Raw genomic sequence first — 24347 nt, forward strand, 5'->3', positions numbered from 1 at the left:
ACCATCTTTCACGCCTCCAAATCTTCCCAAGCATCAAGTCATGTTCAATCATCCTTCCAAGAGACCCTACACAAAGCAAATTAGAAAAGTCAGTGACAAATATGACTTAAACAACATTTTACCCTGGACCCTCAGCAAGGGTCAGGAGCGATTTTACCCTTTTTGGCCAAACTGCTTCAAATTTAAGTCTCAAACTGCTTCACAAGGCAAAGTCAAATCATTTCAAGGCCAGGAACCAGTTAGCAAGCCCATCAAAAACAAGAAATTGCACTCAGGATAAATCTTGCCCTGGGCCCTCTCTGAGGGTCAGGAGCGATTTCTCTGTTTCAGGCATCATCTCACTTCAAAAAATTGATCAAAACTTACGCAGGCAAGAATACACAATTTCTCCCTCAAAAAGCTAACACTCAGTCAAAATTGGATTTTACCCTAAAAACCTTTATTAGACCTAACCTGAGACCTATTTGACTCTCCTGAAAGACTTACCTAATATCAATCATCTCAATTCTTCGGGAGAACACTTAACAATTTTCCAAAATTTGACTGGACTTAGCCTGAATGACGCCCAAAAGAACCCCTAAGGTTTAGCCCTAGTCCAGGATCACCACTCACTCACTCAAAACCCTAAAACAAAGAGAAGAACAAGCAGAGAGAAAGCAAAAAACGAAGCGAAAAGAGGGGGTCCCCATTTTAATGGGGCGATGTGTGAAATGGTCACAAGAGATACAAGTACAACTATATATATATATATACTATGATATTAAAAATATATAATATTATATATTAAACGAAATTTATGAGGTCATAGTGACAATAAGCAAATGAATCTAGTACACTACTGGTGAACCCCATTTGTAATATGAGTAACGTGAGACTAGTGATGTGTAACGTAACAAAATCCAATGATTGCTCCGATGATGTGTCTATTTATCTATCCAACTGCAATATTTTCCATTAGGAAAAACAATTCATTCACGATGCTTATCGGTGAGCGAGAGCTAGGAATCTCATTTCAAGGATGCAAGATGTGAAGATTGACAGTGAGTAATTCAACTCAAAGGCCTAAACAGTGCCATTCAACCTTAACCAAGAAAGGCAACCCTAAGAAATTGTAGCATACTTTTTTGAATGTTTTGGCATTTAAAAAAAAAAATGAGAGCGTTGATGGAATAGCTAGGGCATGGCCTTGCCACCCTAAGTACCCTATAGGTGAATCTCCCATGCATTCTCTTTCTCCCACTCTTCAATCATGATCCTAAATTGAAACCTATCTTTTCCATAAATTAGATTTATTTTACTTTTGACTTTTTCCCAATTAAATCCCAAGTAATTGAATTACACTTATACTTTTGGTTTGGTGAGTCCATCCCTTTGTTGAATAATGCTCCTTGGGTAATAATGGCATTTGCAAACTTGTTTCCGATACAAGCTCATGACTCTACATAGAGTTAGCAATGCTAGGATAAGCAATGCAAGCTCCTCTCTACCATAGTTCATGACTCCATATTGTGACTTTTGTCTTTGATGCCATGGATATCATAATCCATGAGTTTTTTACACCTAAAACACTTGACAATATTTATATATTTAAAAATATTGTTTCCTTTAGCCAAATTCACTTTCATAGTCATGCAATTGATATAAACTTGTGTACGTAATCAAATTAACTTCTATTTGATTACTTTATTGTGTCTTTAAAGTTTTTTTAATGAAAGTTGCATTAAAAGAGCTTTAAATCCTTAAAAACATCTATAGTTCATGTTTTTTCTATTTACTGAGCTTGAGTCCAAATCAAAAATCAGTTTACTGAGTCTAAGCCAAGTCTAAGTCTTGTAACATTGAGAAGAACCAACATCATTACCACCACCTTGAGGGAGTCAATGTAATGTCCCCTACTAAGTTTAGGCTTGTTATAACAATAATTAATTTATTTAAATATACTTATGACTTAAACTAAATTGATTAGGAGACAACTTTATTTTTAGCTCTTTCCTTAACATAGATCAAATCTGAAATATTCCATAGTTTTAAATAATTTATCAATTATTCATGAATAAATTGTCAATCCACCATACTAGACAATTAATTCTATTATTAGATAATTAATTGTATCATCCATAATTCTTAATGCAAAGTTCAATCCTTGTTACTACTCCAGTTTTAAGAAGGAGGAGATGACCATGTTGCCAAGCGCTTAGATACCAAACTCAATAGGCTGCCTCAAAGTTTACAAATCCAAGCCCTTACCCTATCTTGGGACTCTGCCCTTTGTTGTCCTCATTTTTGTTTTCAAAAATGAAGGACCATTACATGAAATTTTTGTGAAAAAAGAAAATTTTAGTCTATGGCATGCTTCCCGAGGCAGAATTTAGACTAATCCTTGGACTGGTTTAATCCTCAATCCATCCTCAAACAACGTATCGAATTTCATCGCATTCTGGATTCGTTTGCTATGTCTTTCCTTCAATTTCGGGTTTTTTCTCCCTGACTCCAGGTGGGAAATTTTTCTTGAATTGCAGGTTTTAATGATTTCCATTGTTTTGGTTTTTGTAGGGAAATTTTTGGCTAATTACAAGTGCACTTTATTGAAAAATAAGAACTTGTAATTTTCTTTTTATTTCCCCCTTGAGGTTTTTTGGCTTTTTAAGTTAAAATAGGGATTTTTTGGATAAGTTACAAGTAAACTTGTAATTCTTTTCTGAAGCCCATACTTTAATGTCTTTTGCTTGTAATAGGGATTTTAAACCTCTATTACATATGTGCAAGTTATTAAAACTTGTTGTAGGGATTTTATTTTCCCTTTACAAGTAATTTGTAACTTGCACATCTCTCTCCAAAACCCGATTTTGCCTAGAATTGAAATAAAGTGACATTTTAAAATTGCTATTTTGCCCAAAAAACCCGATTTTCTCCATAAAGTGCAAATTGGGGAATTTTAAACTTGTAATTGCATTTTTAAAACCCGATTTTGCCTTGTTGATGGAAAAAGTGAAATTTTAAACTTGCAATTGGATTTTTAAAACCCGATTTTGCCGTGTTAAGAGAAAAGTAACATTTTAAACTTGTTGTTTGCTCTCAAAAACCCGATTTTCCTTATTGCATGCAATTTTAAGCTTCTTGTTCTTTCCCAAAAACACGACCAACAATATTGGGGGATTTTGTTGAAGATTTCCACCGATTTTTGTGGAGAAATTCAAGGAGGAGGAAGGCATTTTGGATTCCTTGCTATTTTCATGCATTTTCCAACTCTCTTCATGCCATTTGGTAGACATTATCGCTGGTTTTATGGGGTTTTAACAGCAATAACGTTTTTGAAAAATGCCACGATTTGCCTCATTCAAGTGCCACGAATCTTGTCTTTCCTAAATCGTTTCGGCTTGTCTTGCCTAGGCATGGAGGTTGGGTGCTTTACTTGACCGATTCTTCATGCTTTTGATGGGCATTTTGATACATATGGCATTTTTTCAAAAACGTGGCTAGGGTTTGAATCTTCTTTTTTCTATAAAAGATTCTTTCTCTTCATGATAGTTGTTAGTTTTTGTTTTGCTCTTTCCTAAAATCAGTTTTTGTGAGAGAGATTTTCCCCTTTGATAGCAATTTGTGAATTGCATTGTTCTTCCCCATTTTCCCTCTTTACTTGTATTCGGGATTTTAAATCCCAATTACAAGTAGGATGAAAATAATTGATCTTCCCAAAATCTTTTCATTTTCACTCATATTCATTTCCATCATCCGTACATACCATTTCATCCACTCATTTCACACCTTCATTCATTTTCCCTATTTAAAGTCTACCTACGGTCAGCCATCCAGAACTCGAAATTGGTCCAAAATGCACTCAAAAAACACTTGAAAATGAGTTCTAAAGGTCCAATTACAAGTGCAAACTTGTAGTTACCCATTACACATATGAAGTTGCATGTTTGTTCTCCACAATAGCAAGTTAATGCTCTTGTTTTTCCCACACATGTAATGCAACTTCCAAAACCCGAAATTCACTTGTAAGCCCATTTTTGCATCAATTTATCCCTTCCCTTGTCAGTTTAGTTTGCACACACGATCTACCAAATCAATGGATTAAGGCATGGGCCTTATTTTGCAAGAAGATTTCAAGAATGAAGGATGATGCAAAGAAGAGATACAACAACAATTCATGGTTGAGAGCATAGAATGCTTTCAAGACAAAGATGGTCATGACATGAAAAGAGGAAGGCAATCCTTTCCCTCCTGAAAAGATAGTACTACCCCAAGCAAGAAGACAAGGATGCAAGTTCCCGTTCCAGTTTAAGATGTATATTTACCAATCCAGAATACTTCAAGTTCTAGCATCCTGAAGTGACATGAAGATCATCGCAGACAAAGGATGATGCAGTTAGAGTCGTGTCTTTAAACACATGCAATAGTTTTAGTTATGCATTTGTAATTTTGTTTTGACAAGTTACATATAAAAAATAACTTTGTAATTGCAAGTTAACTCATTACTTGCACTTTTGTAATTACATGTAAAGCAACTACAAGTTGTGTTCAATTAGGACTATAGTTGGAATAAGTCTTAGTTAGTTATTGAATAAGTCTTGTTGGTTGAGAGAATCTCTCAAGTTAGTTAGGATCCTCCCACCTTTTACTCAGGGTTCCTCTTCTATAAATACTTGAGGGGTCTATTGTAATCTTTACCTTTTGGAAACCAAGCAAAAATTCTGCCAAATTTACAGCAAAGAAGTCTTTGAGCTTTCATGTGTAAATTCAAGAATTGAAAGGAATAGAAGGAAATTTCTCAAGCTTTGAGTCTTTGTGCTACATACTTGAATTTGTGTTCTATATTATCTTTCTTGCAAGTGTTTCTTAAAGAGCTTAATCACATTTGATTTGCAATCTTTGTGTTGCAAGTATTTGAGGTTAATATAGATTAAAATAAATATTCTATTGAGAGAAGTTGTAAGTCTTTGTGCTTTCACTTGTTCTTAAGAGAATTTACGAGCAGGTTTTGTGAGAAATAGCTGTGAGTCTTTGAGCTTATACTACTTCCCATTGTTTTAAGTAGAAAAGAATAAGGTATTCCAGTCTTTGAGTTGTTATAATTTGTTCTTGATAGAATTAGTATAGAAAAGGGTAGATAGGACTTCATATAATCAAGTCTTTGAGCTTGATATTGTTGTCCTATCCCGAAGGAAGTGACGGAAGTCTTTGAGCTTTCAGGAAACTTCATTTCCTTTCTCTCATTTCATTTCAAAAATTGTTACTACTATTTTATATCAAATTGCTATCACTTTTCTGTGAAGAGAAAACGATATTGTCTTTCTTGAAAGAAGAAGAAAGATTGCTGTCCCATCCTATTTTATTTTTCAAAGTTGTAGTTAGATAGGGGGAGCCTTCCCTTAATTAGGACAGTTTTACTCACACGCTGTGGTTGAAACCACAATTTTGTATATTTCCCCAACTATATAAAATTTTCAACCAACAGTCCTATCTACCCTAGGGAGTGATTGAAGTCTTTGAGCTTTCAAGAAACTTCATTTCCTTTCTCTCATTTCATTTCGAAAGTTGTTACTACTGTTTTATATCAAATTGCTATCACTTTTCTGTGAAGAGAAAAGGATATTGTCTTTCTTGAAAGAAGAAGAAGATTGTTGTCCCATCCTATTTTATTTTCAAAGTTGTAGTTAGATAGGGGGAGCCTTCCCTTAATTAGGAGAGTTTTACTCACACGCTGTGGTTGAAACCACAATTTTGTATATTTCCCCAAGTGTACAAAATTTTCAACCAACACCCTCAAGGTTTACGGGACACTAATCCCTACCCTATCTTGGGAATGATCCTATTGGCTAGATTTAGACTGCCCCTCTTGGAAACAACTCAATCCCATCTTCTTAAATACTAACAGTAGTAGCAAGAATGAACAGTATATAAATATTCTCTTTAATGTTTATTTAAAAGTTCTTTCTGATTTTTCAATCTAATATTATTATTTTGATCAAGACATACACACACACACACACACACACATATATTCTTTTAATTATATTTCTGATATTACGGCAGATTATTCTCAGAAAGAAACATTAACAATATAACAATTATTATCAGCATACCGTTGGCAGCCAAATATAAATCACTGACATCCACTGACCAGCCCTTTCTTCTTTCCTATCTTTCAATGCTTACTCCCCTTCTACTATCCCATTTGTTCTTCTTATACCCTCCAGATTTCCTCTTTCCTATCTTTCAATACTTACTCCCCTTCTACTATCCCATTTGTTCTTCTTATACCCTCCTCCTTTTGCTGGAAGGGCGTGACACTTGGGTGAGACTTTTTTCTTTGAAGAGAGGCATCTCCACTAAACTTTTAATCATTGTTCTTCCCTTAAGTAATCAATGCCTTAACTGTTGTCTTTAACTAATTAACAACTTAATCGATCGCTAAGTATTATCATTTTTTTTCAATCCTTAATCATTGTTTATGTAACATGCACAAAGTACTTCTCTTATCCTTGGTAGTCACATCCAGATGTCTAAAGTTATAAAATTGTGAAGTCTTGCATTGCAAGACAATTTCAAGTTTCGGTCTATTGGATCGGGATCATGAGAGTCTACCCTCCCCGAGATTGCTTGTCCTCAAGCAATGTCAATTTTTAATAAAACCAAAGTTACTGGAATCCCCCTGGTAGCCTTGGAATTGGGTCTTGATTCCTTACGAGTCCTAGTCCTAGTCCTAGCCTGGTCCTCTGTAGATTCCAACCAGGTTCCTCCCAAGTGGTTGGGTCCTCTGTGGGTCCTGCCTAGTGGGAGTGACATTCCAATCAATAGTGGTTCAATTGATGCTGAATTTGAACCAATTGATGACCTTGGGCTTCGGTTGGATGCTTCAAATGAAGATGAATATGGAATTTAAATCCCATAGATGGCTTGTAATTTGAATTTTGATTTTGCCATGACATTTTCACATTTTAAAACTTGAATATTATCTTTTTTGCAAATTATGAATATGATATTACATTTACGATCTATGAATATTTATTGGCATTGGCAATTATGGATGTATGATTTATCATTTATCATTTATGTATGGAAAGTTACATTGTATATTTCATATTTGTATGGATTGTATCATTGTAATAATCAATAATGGTAGTGATAGTTTATATAATTATATTTTATAATTTTGATGGTTATATATATATATATATATATATATAATTAATTAAAAAATATGTGTGTACGGATGTACCCGTACCCAAGGAAAAAAAAATTGTCGATTCCGAGATTCCGTATCTGTATCCGTACCCGAATTAGACTATAACTTTTCAATGTAAGGATCTCTAAACTATCTCTTGGAGATGTGTAATCTTTATATCCTCCTAATAATATAATTAGTTTTTGTTTGTGCAAATATGATATTATCTAAAGGTATATATTTCTATCTTTGTTTCAAATGTGAGTTGTCTCAACAAATGATTGGAAGTTTGCAAGTCCTGTAATTTTAAGACAAGTTTTCTCTCATCCATTTTAATCGTAAGAATTGTTTTGTTTGGTCCTATGTATATCTTTTCCAAACAAAGCAAGGGGTGATCTTCTTATATATTAAGATGAGGATTAGAAGCATGACACATATCTATGAACTTAATTGTGAGATGATCATGTTGACTATGCCTTATAGAATGCAGACCTTTAGGAATTAGTTCCATGTATCTTATTGTTTGTATGATAGTTGTACCCTAACACAATTGTTTGAGAGTGGATAAAATGCTATAACATTTGCAAAGAAGTTTGATATCATGACAAATGACAATGCTCAGTCATGCTTTGTACAAATTTTTTAATATGACAATATGTGATAAGCAGCTTGTTTAGAGTATAGAAGAGCTTTTGGTACAAAGGGTTATTAAGTATCATTTATGACTACGAAAGTGATTTTGAGGGGACCCCAATTGCTTATTTTATTCCATCATTACATACATATGTCAAAATTTCTTGCTTTATAAGTTGTTGGATGATTAGTCAATAGTTAAAACAATTTCGTGAGATAAATTTCCACAAATATATAATGGTTGTATTAATTAGAGAATGTGAAAGATGTTGGATCTAGATGATAGCATGAAAAGATAAAAATAATGACCACTTATTTTGACAAGAATAATTAGAGAATATATCTTGATGCATCAAAATCGGAGAGTGATTAGGTAATGAGAAATTCAGTGGGTAATGTGAATGTCAACATCGTAGTTACCAAACAGTGGTGAGTAATGAATAAGATTTCAATACGTATGGTAGATTGAGATTTAAATATATTGGATGGCTAACATATTTCTTTTCCTCTTTAATGACAATTTGTAGGCAAACTTCCTATACTCGTCAAATTATTATAATACACTGCACGGATTAAGCAATTTTACTCTCACACATTCTTCCTTCCTATAGGTTTCAATAGTCCCTTATGTTGTCCTTCCCATGTTTTTCATGTTTGCAAATGATGCGCCTAGGGTGATTTAAAACATGCACCCCAAGTCCTTAAACATTTATAATTACTCATAAGGCATACTAAGCATTTTCAAGGAAAGCACACACACACATGAAGTAATCATGTTGAGACATGTTAGATATGAAGCATCCATTCAAGACAAAGGCCTTCATACTAAAAAACATATGAAGCAATCTCATAAGATACAAAGCACATCCATGGATACACATGAAGCATAGTCATAAAAAAATGGAAAGCATAACGCAATTGCATGAATACATGCAAGGCTTGTATATCTGCAAGTCTTGAAGCATGAACATAAGTAATGCATGCAGCAATACCCATTAATACACATAAAGTATGAAGCGTACACATCACATAGAGGCACAAAGCATACATATGGAACACATACGGACATTTTATGGCTGAATCCAATATATCAAGTATGAAGCATACACATGACTACATAAGACATGAATCATACACATGAATATGCATAAGGTGAAAAGCAGGAACCACATAAGGCAAGAAGCATCTACGTTAAACATGGAGTATACACATAAGGTATGAATACATTTAAAGGATGAAGTGTACACATGAAGAAACGTAGTGCATACAGCATGAAGTATGAACTCATTTAAGTCGAGTAACTCCACATGAATACACATAGCAAAAGAAGCATACACATAAATTCACTTAAGTCATGAAGCATACATGTGAATACATGAGATATCTGCAGATATGAGAAATATAAAGCACACATGTTGTAGGTAGATTAGACAAGAAGCCATCGCACATAAGTCAAAAAACATACATGATAAAGACACTTCGAGAATGCACACAGGGTAAGCACTCTGAAAACACATCAGTCATGAAGTTAATATGCTTAAGACATGAAGCATTTGAGAAAGGCATACATAAAATGCACATGGTATAAACATGTTGAAAACACATTAATCATGATTTGAAGCATATTCAAGACATAAAGCATACATTAGGAAGGCACATGACTTAGTCATGTTGAAATCATGACAAACATGGAGCAATAAGCATACATGAGGAAAGTACACGTATAAATCATACAATGGAGCAATCATGCTAAAGCCACAACAAACACATAAATACTCGCAAATTATGAGGTATGTATACATGAAACATACATTTAAGAGAAGTATACATAGCACACGTGAATACACTTTAAAGAAAAAAGTATATACTTAAGGCCGGAAGCATACATGTAAAACATAAAGTATACACATAGGACATAGAGCACACACATGGTTATATGCAAACACGTAGCATATACACAAATACATGCATTCAATGATTCATGTTTAGATTCATTACCCTGCGGGATGGCAGGATCATAGCTCTAATACCAATTGTAATGTCCCCTATGAATTTAGGCCTGCTATAACAATAATTAATTTATATCAATATAATTATGACTTAAATTAAATTCATTAGAAGACATCTCTATTTTTAGCTCTTTCCTAAACATTAATCAAATCTTTGATATTCCATAGTTTTAAAAAATTTATCAATTATTCATGTATAAATTGTCAATCCACCATACTAGACAATTAATTCTATTATTAGATAATTAATTGTATCATCAATAATTCTTGATGCAAAGTTCAATCCTTGTTACTACTCCAGTTTTAAGGAGGAGATGACTATGTTACCAAGTGCTTAGATACCAAACTCAATAGGCTCCCTCAAAGTTTACAGATCCAAGCCCTTACCCTATCTTGGGACTATGCCCTCAAGGTTTATGGGATGCTGGGACGCTGATCCCTACCCTATCTTGGGAATCATCCTATTGGCTGGATTTAGACTGCCCCTTTTGGAAACAACTCAATCACATCTTCTTAAATATTGACAGTAGTAGCAAGAATGAATAGTATATACATATTCTCTTTAATGTTTATTCAAGAGTTCTTTCTGATTTTTCAATCTAATAATATTATTTTCTGATCAAGACATTTTACCGTTGGCAGCCAGATATAAATCGCTGACATCCACTGACTCAGCCCTTTCCTCTTTCCTATCTTTCAATGCTTACCTCCCCTTCTACTATCCCGTTTGTTCTTCTTATACCCTCCTCCTTTCACTGGATGGAGGTGACACTTGGGTGAGACTTTTTTCTTTGAAGGGAGGCGTCTGCACTAAACTTTTAATCACCGTTCTTCCCTTGACTAATCAATGCCTTAACTGTTGTCTTTGACTAATTAACAACTTAATCAGTCACTGGGTATTATCATTTTTTTTCAATCCTTAATCGTTGTTTATGTAACATGTGCAAAGTACTTCTCTTATCCTTGGTAGTCGCATCCAGATATCTAAAGTTATGAAATTGTGAAGTCTTGCATTGCAGGACAATTTCAGGTTTGGGTCTGTTGGATTGGGGTCATGACAGTCAATGTAGGACCTAATAAGGTCCAAAGCTAAATGGGTTGGATTGGACAATCTTAGCAGCATAATAGTACTTCCCCTAGGCCTCTCATAGCAAATAAGGCCAATGACCTACAGAAAACACCTAGGAATGTGGATTGTCCCTATAATCCAAAATGAGGCCTATATTCAATATAACATTCTATATGATTCAAAATCCTTTTATAATGTTATGTAAGCTTAAAAATAAGTTTTTGTTTGGTGTATTGATCCCTTTGCTTGTTACTAGCAACAAGTGGAAGATAATATTTAAGGTTTTATTACTTGCTTGAAAGAACATTTAAAGTAGCATGACCCAGTATAGATACTTGCACCAATCAATCCTAAGGCACTAACTAATTCAACCAAGTTTATCAAGGGTAAGGATTTTTGTATGTTACATGGGGATTCAAAGATATACTCTCTTGCTCAAATTTATAGGATAAAAGTTAAATCATTCTATGTAGACGGCAAGGGGACAAAAGTGGATGTCAAATAAAAATAATGTATATGACACTCAAATGGTGATCCAAAGATATACTCTCTTGCTCAAATTTATAGGATAAAAGTTAAATCATTCTATGTAGACGACAAGGGAACAAAAGTGGATGTCAAATAAAAATAATGTATATGACACTCAAATGGTGATCCATCCCCAACAATAAAGTCATAAAACCTTGAGATATATCAAGGACAAAGCTCAAGCCCAGAAAACATCACAAGATCTACAAAATCTAGATCCTAGTGAATTGGAGATGGTCCACAACATTTCAGGGCCACCTAATTCAAGTTTCTTCCAAACTCAAATTGAAAAGTAAATTGTAATCAATATTATTTAAAAAGAATGGTCAATATTGATAAGTGGTTTCTAAGTCCAAAATTTTTAAATATATGCGCTAATGGGAGGATGACTATCAAGGTCATAGAATGCATGTTTAAGGATAGGTTCAAATCCCATTCCAATCATGTAGGTTTCTTATCTTCAGTGAAATCACTGATGAATGTTTTCCATAAATTTCAAATGTTGGCTGCATGTATGGCACATGAACATCAAAATTCAATGTAATGTAGTACATTATGTTTTAAACATTCCATGACAAATAAGCTTTATTTTCTATTGTTTTAAAAATTAAGTGCCTAGTTTATATATACCAAAATTTTCTTTCCAATGCATTCCTTTTATGTAAAGAAATCTTGAGGGAAAAAGAAGGAATGGAAAACACATGCCTCCGAAAAAAATATATTAATATCACCACCACAATGGTTTAAAAGTTCAATTGAAAAGACATTACAACATTATAAACATTTGACAAAACCTTTACACTACATTTTAGGGGGTAAAAACCCAAAATAATCTGACAGAAAACCTAAAGTAAAAGAATGTATTACGAAAAAAAAATTATGCTTTGTAGACCATTGTACTTACAAATACAAATAATCACAGTCAAGATTTCATGATAAAGTTATACAAAAGAGTCAGAAATTCATTAATATGCAATTATGGCTAATGAAATTCTTTATTAGGATAATACAACTATATTAAGCTATTTTGTTAGATGTCACAGACCTGGCAGTTTCTTTTCCATTCCTACTGTATCCAGATAATATAATGACTGGTATTTGTTCTTCAAATGCATCATCCACAAACCTGCAAAAATTTTCATAAGCACATCGAATACATTTTGATTGGCTAGCCTTGGCAGCCATTTGTTCCAATATGGAACTAAAAGCTGAAAGCATTCAACTAACTAGATATTCAAGTACAAAAAGCAAGGACAAGAACACTCATTAATAAATTATAAGAAATCGATGAATTTAGCAGAACTTTTTTCCCTTTTTAAAGAGTCTATCAATCATTCTATTGGTTGCATAGTTACCAAACTCAAACTTGGCGACTTGGCAAGCTGATTTTGGAATCAAATTCAAGCTTGGCACAAAAACTTCACACTTTTAGAAAAGTTTGAAATAAAAAATGAATTTTCAAAAAAATTGGCAAAGACTTACCTTATTTGGGCTTGCTCGCCTCAAGACTTAGTGACCCTATCTGGTAACCAGCTAGTCCTACTACTCTGGTTGGTAGGGATTTCAATTTAGAAATGTCCACCATTTCAATACACTCTTGTAGATTGGATTTGGAGGTTATTATAGAAGATCACCGACAAACCAATTTCCCTTCAACTATAGGCTTTAATGGCATTGATCTTGATATAAGAATGCAACATAAATCCAGATACTCAGTAAGTCCTCGAAACCAGACTCCAAGCAGGGCCAAATCTATCAAGTCTGTGCAGAAATTACTCAGTTTGAAAGAATGTACAAGCCCATGGAGACTTGTAAATTCAAAAATTAGGTCTTTCTGTTCAAAATAGATAAAAACAACTTTAAAAAACAAAAGACCTCACTCAAAAAGCAAAAAAAAACACTACTCACTCATTAAAGTACCTTTATAAAGTGACTTTTAATATTTCCCTTTTAAAGTTCACTTAAGTCACTTTATGAAATTAATTAAAGTAAAATCATCCGTAAAATTTTCTTTATTGGACAACTTTATTTAATTAATTAATTTAATTCCTGATTTAGCCTAATGTATCCCATATCTGGTAACTCCTTAATCGTTTTCTCAATCTTCACTTTGAATATTTTTGGATGTCACTAAGTAGTATTATTGGTCTTAAAGCCCTCCTCTAGCTCAATGACATGCTCAAAACCCTCATTGGGAAATCTCCTAGGAGAAATGTCACTAAAAACCACATTGTGCTTATTCAACACATATTGGATATCACATGATACTGCTCATCACCATCAAAAGGGGTTTTAGAAGAAATAAAACAATAAGCTTCCCAAGCAACAACGTCTGGAGACACCCTCCATACTTAGTCATCACAATCTTGGGTGCACCACTTCACATACCTCTTACGACCACTTTTTCCCATCAACATTGAATTTCAATTCCATGGTCTAGAAGTTTTGAGAATACTTCCCTAATGAGTGCAACCATTGGACACCCAAAAATAACATTGGTATCCCTAATGTAAACTACGTAGAAATCATTTGTGACGGTATAGTTGCCTAAGCCAATGCTCAACTAAGGGACACATGTGATACAAGTCATGGTGAAGCCATTTGCTACAACATCATTGAAGCCTTCAAAATCCTCTACCTATAGACACCTCTTCGGCACTAATGTTGCATCAATGAAATCGTAGGTTGCCCCACTATCCACCAAGACAAAAAAAATTTGCAGCTATAAGACTCCTCGTGCCCTAAATGAATTGTACCTTGGGGTACCAAAAATAGTAGCAATAGTTCCTCCTTTCACCGCCTTTGATGAATACTCATCCACATCAATTGGTTCCTCATCTGAATCCTCTAGGTCACTACCAATAGCTCCTTCTACCTTCTCTTCCTCACCATCTAAAACCACCTCTATGTAATAAACCTTCCCTTTCCCCATACACCTGTGACTAAGCTCCCAAGGTTCCTTACAAGAGAAACGTAGCTTTTCCCTACGTAGTTCACTTCTAACCTCATCATCCATGTTTTCCTTCATCCATTCCTTTTATGAAGGTCTTTTATCCTTCTTTAGTGGAATGGTTTGGACATTAAATTGTTTTTAGGAGTTGAACTCTCCATATTACAAGCCCTTTTGAGGTGCTCAGGTCAAACACCTTGACACAACCACAAAGTGATTGTGTTAGTCCCTCCATAAATAAATTAAAAACAACTTGTGCTCAGAGACATTCGTGACCATGACTAAGAGTTTTTTAGAACTCTGATATGTAGGAGTCAACTGACCCCACCTATCTCAACTGGGCCAACTCTCTAAAACGTAGCTCAAGGCTCTTTTTGTCGAACCTATCAATCAGCCTTTTGAGTAAAATCAGCATATGATGTGATACTAGCATGTCCCAAAGTGACTAACCCATGGTACCACCATTCATGGGCTTATCCATCCAAATGAAGTTTGCCATACTCAATGACCTCTATCTCTAGCATGAGATTAAGCTGAAAGTATGCATCTAATTTCTACACCCATAAACATGCAATGCATCTGCTGGAACCATCATAGCTAGGAATGCTCAGCTTGCCTACCTTACACTGCAAATCTTGATTAGACTTGTGTCCTCTATCTCCCCTTGGTCTATTTCTATACTTGACCTAACAAAATCAAACAAGGACATCGTTGCATGAAAATCATCACCCAAAGATTGATGCTCCCTTATTAAATCTACCCAACCTTCACCACCTTCCTGTTGTCCTACTTATTCTATTGGAGTTGTTGTCCTGCTTGTTCTCTTGGAGGTGCCTCTAAGAATTTAGGCATTAAAATTCTATAAGTAGTTCTATTGATTGTCCTAGACTTGTTTACTAGAATATTAGTGTTACTCCCTTCTCCATTGTTGCCATTGCTTCCATTATTGTCATTGTTGCCATTGTTCCCATGTTCACCTTAATTTTTGATATTCATTGTTTGCATCATTTGAGTCATTAAGTAAACTAATTGTTGTTGTCCTCTAGCGAAATCATCTAAAATTTACATATTACTAGGGTTCTATTATTCATTTCTTTCACCCATACCTCCTTTGGAATCCAAACTTAGAAGATGTTGTCTTCTCTTGTAAGTGATGTATAATGTATCCTCTAGATTCATGAATTAATTTCAGTCAGCAACTTGTCACATAATCATCCACGCTAGCAAGATCACTTGGTTTAATACCACTATAAAGACCCTTGCCAATGCTATACCAAATTTTTCCTCTTTTCCTCAAGATTTAAGAGTTAGGCATTTGTCAAACAGCCAATATCTTGCTGGCCATTTGTATTTTTGCACTATATTTGATAAACTGAAATATGTTCTTCACAATATACGTTAAAACAAGATTGCATTACAAATATAACAATACATTTACCCAACTATTTCTCTTTATTGACTTGAATGATTAAGCAACAAAGCAACATATAATGAGTTGTTTAGAAACAGCAGGCATAATAATCTTTTACAAATTACGGAGGCTGAGAGGAGCTGCAAATCCCCTTCATATGCTCACATACCAATCACCACATAACCTGTAGCTGATAACAAAAGTTGCCCCAGCCTAATTTAGCCTCCAGAAACTCCCATGACCCTCTCAAACTGGTCCAAATGTCCACGCAATCCTATTGTGCTCAAACGCAATGCCAAAGAAACTCTGAATGGCTATGAATTTGCTGCAACACTTGACTCCTAGCTGTTGAATGTCTTCCAATCTGCAAAATGCCACTTCCCTAAGCTTGGCAATGTGTGTACTGATCCACTACACCCATGACCTGCCTGTAATCTCACACCCAGCTTAGTAATTGATGTAAGTGGCCAGCAATAGGAGTAATACTCGCTCCAAAAATCCTCTATATTCAATTGCCCCGCCAAGATTTCACTCCCCTGTACCATGGCGTCCATATAATATGTTTCCTAGCAACTCTTCAATCACTCACAATGCGCTGATAATTTGTCTTGCCTGCAAGACTTCACAAATTAAATCTTCAATCATAAATCTATGCATGAAACTTGTGTGATTCCACCTGCAATCAGCTAGAGTGGATCTCTCACTATCAAAACCAATTCCCTTACAGCTTTTGTCCTAGGGTTTTCTCCAACAAGTAGCTCTAAACTCCACAATTGAAAAATAAGCAAGCATAAGCAAATGAGCTCTTAATTCCTCTTTTTACATTTTCCTTAAAACATTCCTCAAGGGCTTTTTAGATTCCCACTTAAAATATTTCATTAAAGCACCTTTATAAAGTGACTTTCAATATTTACCATTTTAAGTTCACTTAAGTCACTTTATATAATTAATTAAAGTCATTTATAAAATTTGCTTTACTGGACAACTTTATTTAACTAATTTATTTATTCCTTGATTTAGCCCAGAATTAGCCTAAAAGAATTAAATAGGCTAAAAGAGACATCTCTAACTACTCCTTAGAAGGGGATATTACACATTGGTATGAACAAACATAGTAGTCACAAGAACACAATATTCAGGTCGAAGTAGCATTTAACTCTTGCATAATGCCTTCACAAGTTGTACCTAGTTAACCCCTCTTAAGGAGTCTATTTCCACTCATCTTTCTCGCCTGGATAAAGCTAATCCATATGGTAAGTTGACCACCTCTTGGAGAGTATAGGGACCATAGCTTAGATTATGATGGATATTGCCAAAAATGGCGAAGAATGTAGAGTTAGTTATTTGGGCTCTAAAACACTCATGCTACTTTGATTTGAAATGAGGCAGATTAGATCCATAAATCTGTGAAGGAAGAATGTCATTTACTATTTAGTCTTGTATTTTTGAACCATGTCCAATCCAAGCATGAGATCCATGAGATCACTCAATGTTGGTTACCAACCAAGTCTCATCCTATTGTTGCTTCTTCTATCTCAAGTATAGTGAGGCTTGCCTAATGAGTCAGAGAAGCAACAACTCACTTCCAAGAGTAGGTTTCTTAGCAAAACCAGCTCACATAGATACAAGTCAATGAGGCTACTAAGTACAAGCATGGCTTGATTCAAGTGAAGATCACGATGACTGGGCTAAAGCGGATAGAATCAAAACAAGTCCATTATAAGGATAAACTACAAGAAGGTTGTGCATATGATAAAATTTACAGAAAATAACTCTCATTAATACTAATTTGTAGATGTATTTCTATCCAATATTAAGGCCATCTAATTCTCCTTGCCCAAAGTCTAGCCATACAAATTCTTACACATCTCCACCTTGAGAGGCTTACAAACCTTGGTTGTTCTAAGAGGTTCTAAATGTACACTTCTCCCTCCTAGAACTGCCTAACCATACTATTGTGATGTTTTCACACATCGCCCCACTACAAATGGGGACCCTCAGTTTTTCCGCTTTCCAACTTGTCGTTTGTGCTTAGTTGTTTAGCTTGGCAATAGTCGTATTTTTTAGCCCTTTGTTTATAAGAAGAGATTTTTGCCTTGTCAGGTCTAGGATAGGGAGAGTCTTAAGTAATTTGGAAATGTCATAAGGGATAGGGAGAGTCTTAAGTAATTTGTGAAATGTCATAAGGGTGTAACATCTTGTTCTTAGTGTGATCATGTTAGCAATTCGAGTTTCAAATCCAAAATTCAAGAACGAATGTTAGGATTGAGAATTGAGGTCAAATTGCTAAAACTTGCAAAATCTTGACAAAAATTGTCAAATTGCTAAATATTGTCAAAGGTGTTGAATGTTGTAAAGGTTGTCATAGTTGTCGCTGTTAAATTGATAAGGATCTAGGGTTTTGAAACGCTATGTAAAAAGTTGGAAATTTGATCCCTAGGCAAGGAAATTTCCTTGTCAAGGTTGGATTTTCCAACCTTGACAGGAGATAAGAAATGAGGAAAATCTTGTAAAAACCTTTGAACAAATAAGTGCAAGGACATCTTTGTGATGAGTGCAATTCGAAATTAACTTGTGAATTTTCAGCTTAAAATTGTTTTTCCTTAACAAAATTTCCACGTTTTCACTTGGAATTCCCTCAAATCTGGCTTAATCATGAAATTCCACCTAAAATCTGGCTCAATCATGGAATTCCACCCAAAAATCCAGCTGAAGTGTGGATTTCCACTCAAAAATTGTAATGTTCCCTGTTGGGGATTGGATTATTTGGCATTCAAGTCTTGCAAACACGTTAGTATACAAACAATATGAAAGATAATTAAACATATATATTTATTTGTGCGATTATACAAGAAAGAATGCTATACGTTATTCTACATATTTAACAAATAATGCTAACTAAATTTATTGTTATCTATAAAAAAAGATACATACTCAGTAGGACCTTACCTGGATTGACCCAACCCTCTATTGAGAAATATTTCTCAGTTAGGAGCAACCCAAGATGTCGTCCTCCTAAGGTCTCTATTTGGGATCTCTATTAATGAGTGAAATCATTAATGTTCTCAAAGCTTGGCAGAGATCCCACCCCTGCTCAAACTTCTCTATCTCTAACATATGCATATGGTTAACCTCTACAATATATATATTGTCTCTAAGAGATTCCCTATGAATCTCTCTCTGGATTCCTCTGTAATGTCCCCTACTTGGTTCAAGACAGTTTTAACCATAATTAATCGATTTCCAATATATTTATAACTTAACTAAATCGATTAAGAGACAAAACTATCTCTTCCTAAATGGCTCTTATTCTGTCCTAGGTTATACTTCCTTAACTGTCAAGAAGGTTTTAGGAAGGGGATCTTCTTATCTTCCTGAAAGAAATAGCAGAGTTCGTACAGTTTGAATCTCTGGCTGATCGTATTGGTGACAGAATGTAGGCTTCCCGTGTTACTTTCTTCCCCCGCTTTTCCACAATTGCTGGGGTATTTATCCCATCCATCGTGGATGGACAGTTGTGCACTTCCAGCCACGTCTATTGGTGGCAGCAACCCCTTGGAAAGGTCGCTGCCCTCCCTTAACCTGCATCATGACCTTTCGGAAAAAAATAATAATAACAATTGCACCCCTTCTAATGATCGCTTAACATTCATTAATCATTTAGTTAGTATCCAATATAATTCGCAATACTTGATCGGTCAATTAGTTATTATAATGCCACCGAAAGAATACAATCAACCCCCTTCTATAAGTATTATATAAATATATATATATATATATATGGACTGTGATCTAACAACAGTTCTGATCTGGACTGATCGATGGTGATGTTAGTGGATGCTTTGATTCCTTTCCTTTATATCTCTCAATTTGAGGGAGAGGTCACACCTCTTTATCATGTATGCCCTTTGGCAAGAGACATACCCTTTCACCATTAGCACCCTTTGAAAGAGTGCAACTCTTCATTATTTCTACCATTTGAAAGGGACACAACCTCTCATAATCAGATCTGCACTTATTATTTAAATCAGATCTGCACTTCTCATTTCCCAATTTATTCCCCCTCTCAAATGAGGTTCTCTTCTCCCTTTTATATCTCATTGTTGAGGGAGTCACAACTTTTCCTTTCATGTCTTTTGACTTTCCATTAACTTTATTAATTTTTAATTAATCATATTTAATTATATTATTTTATATTTTAATTTAATTTAAATATTTTAATTTTATTATTATCATTTATTATTAAATTTTATTTCAAAGTGGGGACATTACAAAAATCCAGCTCCAATTAGTTCCAACGCTCAGAGTCCTACTCAATTAAGGATTTGCGACCTAAAATCTGACTCAACCAAGGATTTGCAACCTAAAATCCAGCTCAACTAAGGATTAGCGCATGAATTCCTACTCCATTAAGGATTAGTGCTCACCAATCCAAGCCTATTCTTTTGTAGTTCTTCAATATGAATTAATGATGCAAGGGTTTAAACTCTCATTTTATTATAGTCCTGCATTTTAAGGGTTTCATCTACTTTTACAATTCAAGGTATTTCTTTCTTTTTAAGGTATGAAGAAAGATGAAGGACTTCAGCCTCAACAATGCAAGAACAAGGTTAAGGACACCATGGAATCCATGTTCAAGACATTCATGGAAGAGGACGATCAAAGGAATGGAACTCATCAAGAACGTTAGAAGAGATCAAGACAGCATTGCTCTACAAAGGAATATTTTACATTGACCTTGGATTTCCCTTGAATATCCAAGATCAACATAAGGACTCTACTATATGGGATACACTACAACAACAATAGAATGAGTGCGAGGAGGAATTTCATGATTCTAAGAATGAAGATTATCTCAAGACATGAAGAAGTATCCACAAGGATAACAATGTGAAGATGAGGATGACATTCACCATTCAACAAGGAATTCAAAATGATAGGAGACATTTCAAGAAGGATTCCACAACATGAAGTTCAAGACTACATTCCAAGGAAAAGACATGTTCCACGTTTCAAGATCAAAGACTGTTAGGAGGAAGGAATCAAGATGTCCAAGATCAATGCAAGGTATCACAAAGAATTCTCAAACATGAAAGTGAAATGCAAGAGTGATCACGGATAAATGATAGTTTCAGAAGTGTTAAGCAAAGTTAGAAACTTGATAAAGGTGATGCAATTTGGGAATATGAACCATCACAATCAATCAAGTAATTAGAAATGTTGAGTATCAAGAGATATTGTTTGAAACACAAATACTTCTTTGTGATGATCTACAAAGAGCAAGCTGAGGTGGCACTCGATCATCATCATTTAATCAAATGATTCGATGTCAAGGGATACAAGTTCAATGAACCTAACTCATCTTACGAGGAGGATAACTACCCATGTGGAAGGCACAAAGTTCAATATACCTAACCTCATTTCTTATCGGTCCGACTTCAAAGGAAGGACATGTGTCCACCATGTAATTTTTTCATTGGTCAATGAGGTGTTAGTTGTAACTAACCCTAACTAGGGTTTTGTTGTCTAAATCTCAACCATTGATTTCAAATCAATCTGGACCATTCATTTGTAATTGGGAGCTCTAAATAAGGCTCAATCTTCTCATTTGTAAAGGTCAATAGTTCATAGTTAGCAGTTAGCAGTAGAGTAGGAGGAGAAGACAAGAGATTGCTGCCAAAGCTATGTTTGGGATCAACATATGATTTCATTGAAGATATGGTGAATTTTGTGCGTTGTTTCAATACGTTGCATGGTTTCTACTTCTCAAAGTTTAGATTTATTTTCATGAATGTAATATCAAAAATCTTGTACAATTCAGCGCAACAAATGGCATCTTCCTTCACGTCATCGAAGGTCATGTACCACTGTTTTTGTCTTTTTGCCCACCTAGATTGCTTTGTCAGCGCCAAACCAGAATCCTACCAACTTTGTCGGCATGTCATCCTCGGGACATTAATGCGACACGGAGACATATGCGCGACACGCTAGCATCCCCCGAATGTGACAATCCGTAGGTGGTCGTTTGAGCATTACACCTACACTTGGAAGGAATCGTAACACCCTTGCATGCACCCACTGATGTCGATTTTTCTTCCAGATTCTATATCTCTCCCGTGGGAAGGCATTTTGGGGCATTTTTTTATCAATTCTTGCAAGTCGAAGCTTTTAGTGATCTTCTTGAGCAATATTCACAAGTTTTCTATTCAATTCCCGCCATTACCACAATCTTTGGAGAGCTCTTGGAATTCAACTCCATCCGTCTGAGTGAAGGTTCTTTGACCCGTGAAGGGGACTTCATCTTTATCCCTCTTTATTTCAATATCTATAATTTTCATCTAGTCTATCAATTGCTTATCTATTTTGTTTCTATCTTTATCATTTTATCTTTCTATCCTTGCTACTATCTGGGTTGTCCGTGGCAGTGGAAACACCAAAATAGGGATCTGACTGAGGCAGACTCATAAACACAACGCCCAACATTTTCCTTTCTTGTTTGTGTGTAGGTTTGTATTGGTGAGAAAGTTATGCTCTTGCAGGAGGCTTCAATCGTGGACCGACTGTGAGCTTCTTTCATTTGCCTTTATTATGTTCTTTTATTTCGTACTCTGCAATATCTTGCTTATTTCATTTTGCTGCACTAATTAGTTGATAGTTTAGTCACCTCTCTCACTATCCTACGGATTCTTTACTCTATCCGTACAGGATGACAGCATGCCGCGTTGGTGTCCAGGTTCTGCGCGCTCGTCCTGAAGACAGAGACTAAGCAAAGTCATTCGACAATTTCATTTGAGGTTTGATAGCGTAGTTTTGCATTTTATCCCCTGGCTCACCCTTAGCACCAGTTTAAGTGAGGTAGTGGCGGATAGGTTTGTTCTCTAGGATTTATCATCTTAGAGGTAACAAATCTCCTCCTCTACAATGAAGTTGATTAGTTGAATGGAAGAACTTATTGTTGATTAATGGTGAAGCCTATATGTTCATACCATTTGAAATTTGTTGAGTGCAAATTGCAATGCATGGTTAGACTAAACTTAATTGAAATCTTAACTTCAATTGCTATATGCTCATTGTAATGGTGTTAATGAGATATGAAAATCATCCGCTTATCCTGAGGAGATTGCACCATATTGTGTAGTTGTTTCCTCATGGTGACGCAAAGCTTGGTTTAGTTTCATCAAATCAGCAATCATTTTTTGCATTGTTAGATGTTAACTTAGATTTCCTTGACCTTTTATCTTTTGTCTTTTATTTTCCAAGTGAGCTTGAGTGTTCCACGTTCTAGCAAAACGTAAGTCCCTTTGAGATTACTAGCATTATCACATCAAATCACTGAGTCTATCTGTTAAAATAATATTAATATCTTCTATAATGGTCATCTTCTATTCTTAGAGGTCGTCTTAGTTGTCGACTTATTTAGCTATTTAGCTTTTTAGTCGACTTATTTAGCTTGTTTAGTTAACTTTTTATTATTTAGCTTTTGAAGCTATGTTTAGCTTTTTAAGTTTTTTAGCTTATTTGATTTCACTTTAACAACTAGTTCTAATTATTTGAGCAATCAATTTTTCATGGTATCAGAGAAGGATTTAAACTTTTTTGAAAATTTATAATCAATTTTTCATGGTATCGAAATTTTTTATCGAAATTTTTCTCAATTTTTTTTTTCTGGGCAAAATGGATCAAATAAGTTTTCGCAGGTTTTTTTTTTGCAGGAAATTTCGAGCAGAGCTTCATGCTAGGGTTTCATGGCTTTTGCTGGAAGATTTTTGCAGATCAATTTTTTTTCTGGGCACCATTTTTTTTTTTTTTTGGTCTGAAAATCACGAGCTTACCAAATTGCGTGATTTTTCGAGGTTTATTACTGGCAGCAGCAGTGTTTTTTTGGCGCCCGACGCGAGGGATTTCCTCCTGTGTTTTCCGGCGATTTGTGCAAAATTTTCACGATTTTTGCGGGTTTCACTACTCGCGATTTTAGCTACTTCCGTGAAGTGATTTCCGCCATGTTTGTAAGGGTTTTTCTGCGATTTTGGGTTTTCCTAAGTGTGGCGCAATCTAGGATCTTTTTTTTTTTGGAGCCTCGGTTTTCTGTTTTCTTTACACGATTTTCAGACACATCGGCACTAAGGGTTTCGCAATTTTGCAGACAAGTTTTGCGGCTAGGGTTTTAATCGACCCTATTCTCTAGTCCACAAACTTCTTATTTCATATTATTTTTTTCTCTCTGATTTTTTCCAAAAAATCACTATTTTTACAAATTGTTATGGTTTAAAAAAAAAATACAATCAGAGGAGGTATTTATTTTCAGTCAATTATTATTTTTCTGATATTTTTCGGAAAAAATTCAGGTTTTAAATCTGCAGGAAATTTCAGTTTTTGGGTTTTTCAGCAAACCTCCAAATTCGTGCCTTGGGATTTGTGCCCAGAATTCCATGTCAGGGTTTCAAATTTTTTTGGAGTTGCTTCTATTCTGATTTTTTAATCAGTTTCTTCTATCTTTTGCTATCCAAAGTTGACCTCAATTTCCGTGATGGCATCTTTGACCAACATCATGTTGGAACACAGTCAGAAGTTCAACG

General features: G+C 35.0%; 1 protein-coding gene across 4 annotated transcripts in view; it reads right to left on the minus strand.

The window, feature by feature from the left end:
* The window catches only part of LOC131041143 (CBBY-like protein), a 222487-nt gene that overhangs the window by 96381 nt on the left and 101759 nt on the right, over positions 1 to 24347 (minus strand). For 3 of the 4 annotated variants that reach the window (XR_009104974.2, XM_057974126.2, XM_057974134.2), the window contains exon 7: positions 12456 to 12536. The exons of the other annotated variant lie outside the window; for it this stretch is intronic. Coding sequence is in view for 2 of the 3 variants with exons in the window: in XM_057974126.2 (XP_057830109.2) it covers positions 12456 to 12536 (81 nt within the window). In the remaining variant the exon portion in view is untranslated. The remainder of the gene's footprint in view (positions 1 to 12455; positions 12537 to 24347) is intronic. 4 annotated transcript variants of the gene reach the window in all.

This window comes from Cryptomeria japonica, chromosome 11, assembly GCF_030272615.1.
Source record: "Cryptomeria japonica chromosome 11, Sugi_1.0, whole genome shotgun sequence".
In the NCBI taxonomy this organism is placed as follows: domain Eukaryota; kingdom Viridiplantae; phylum Streptophyta; class Pinopsida; order Cupressales; family Cupressaceae; genus Cryptomeria; species Cryptomeria japonica.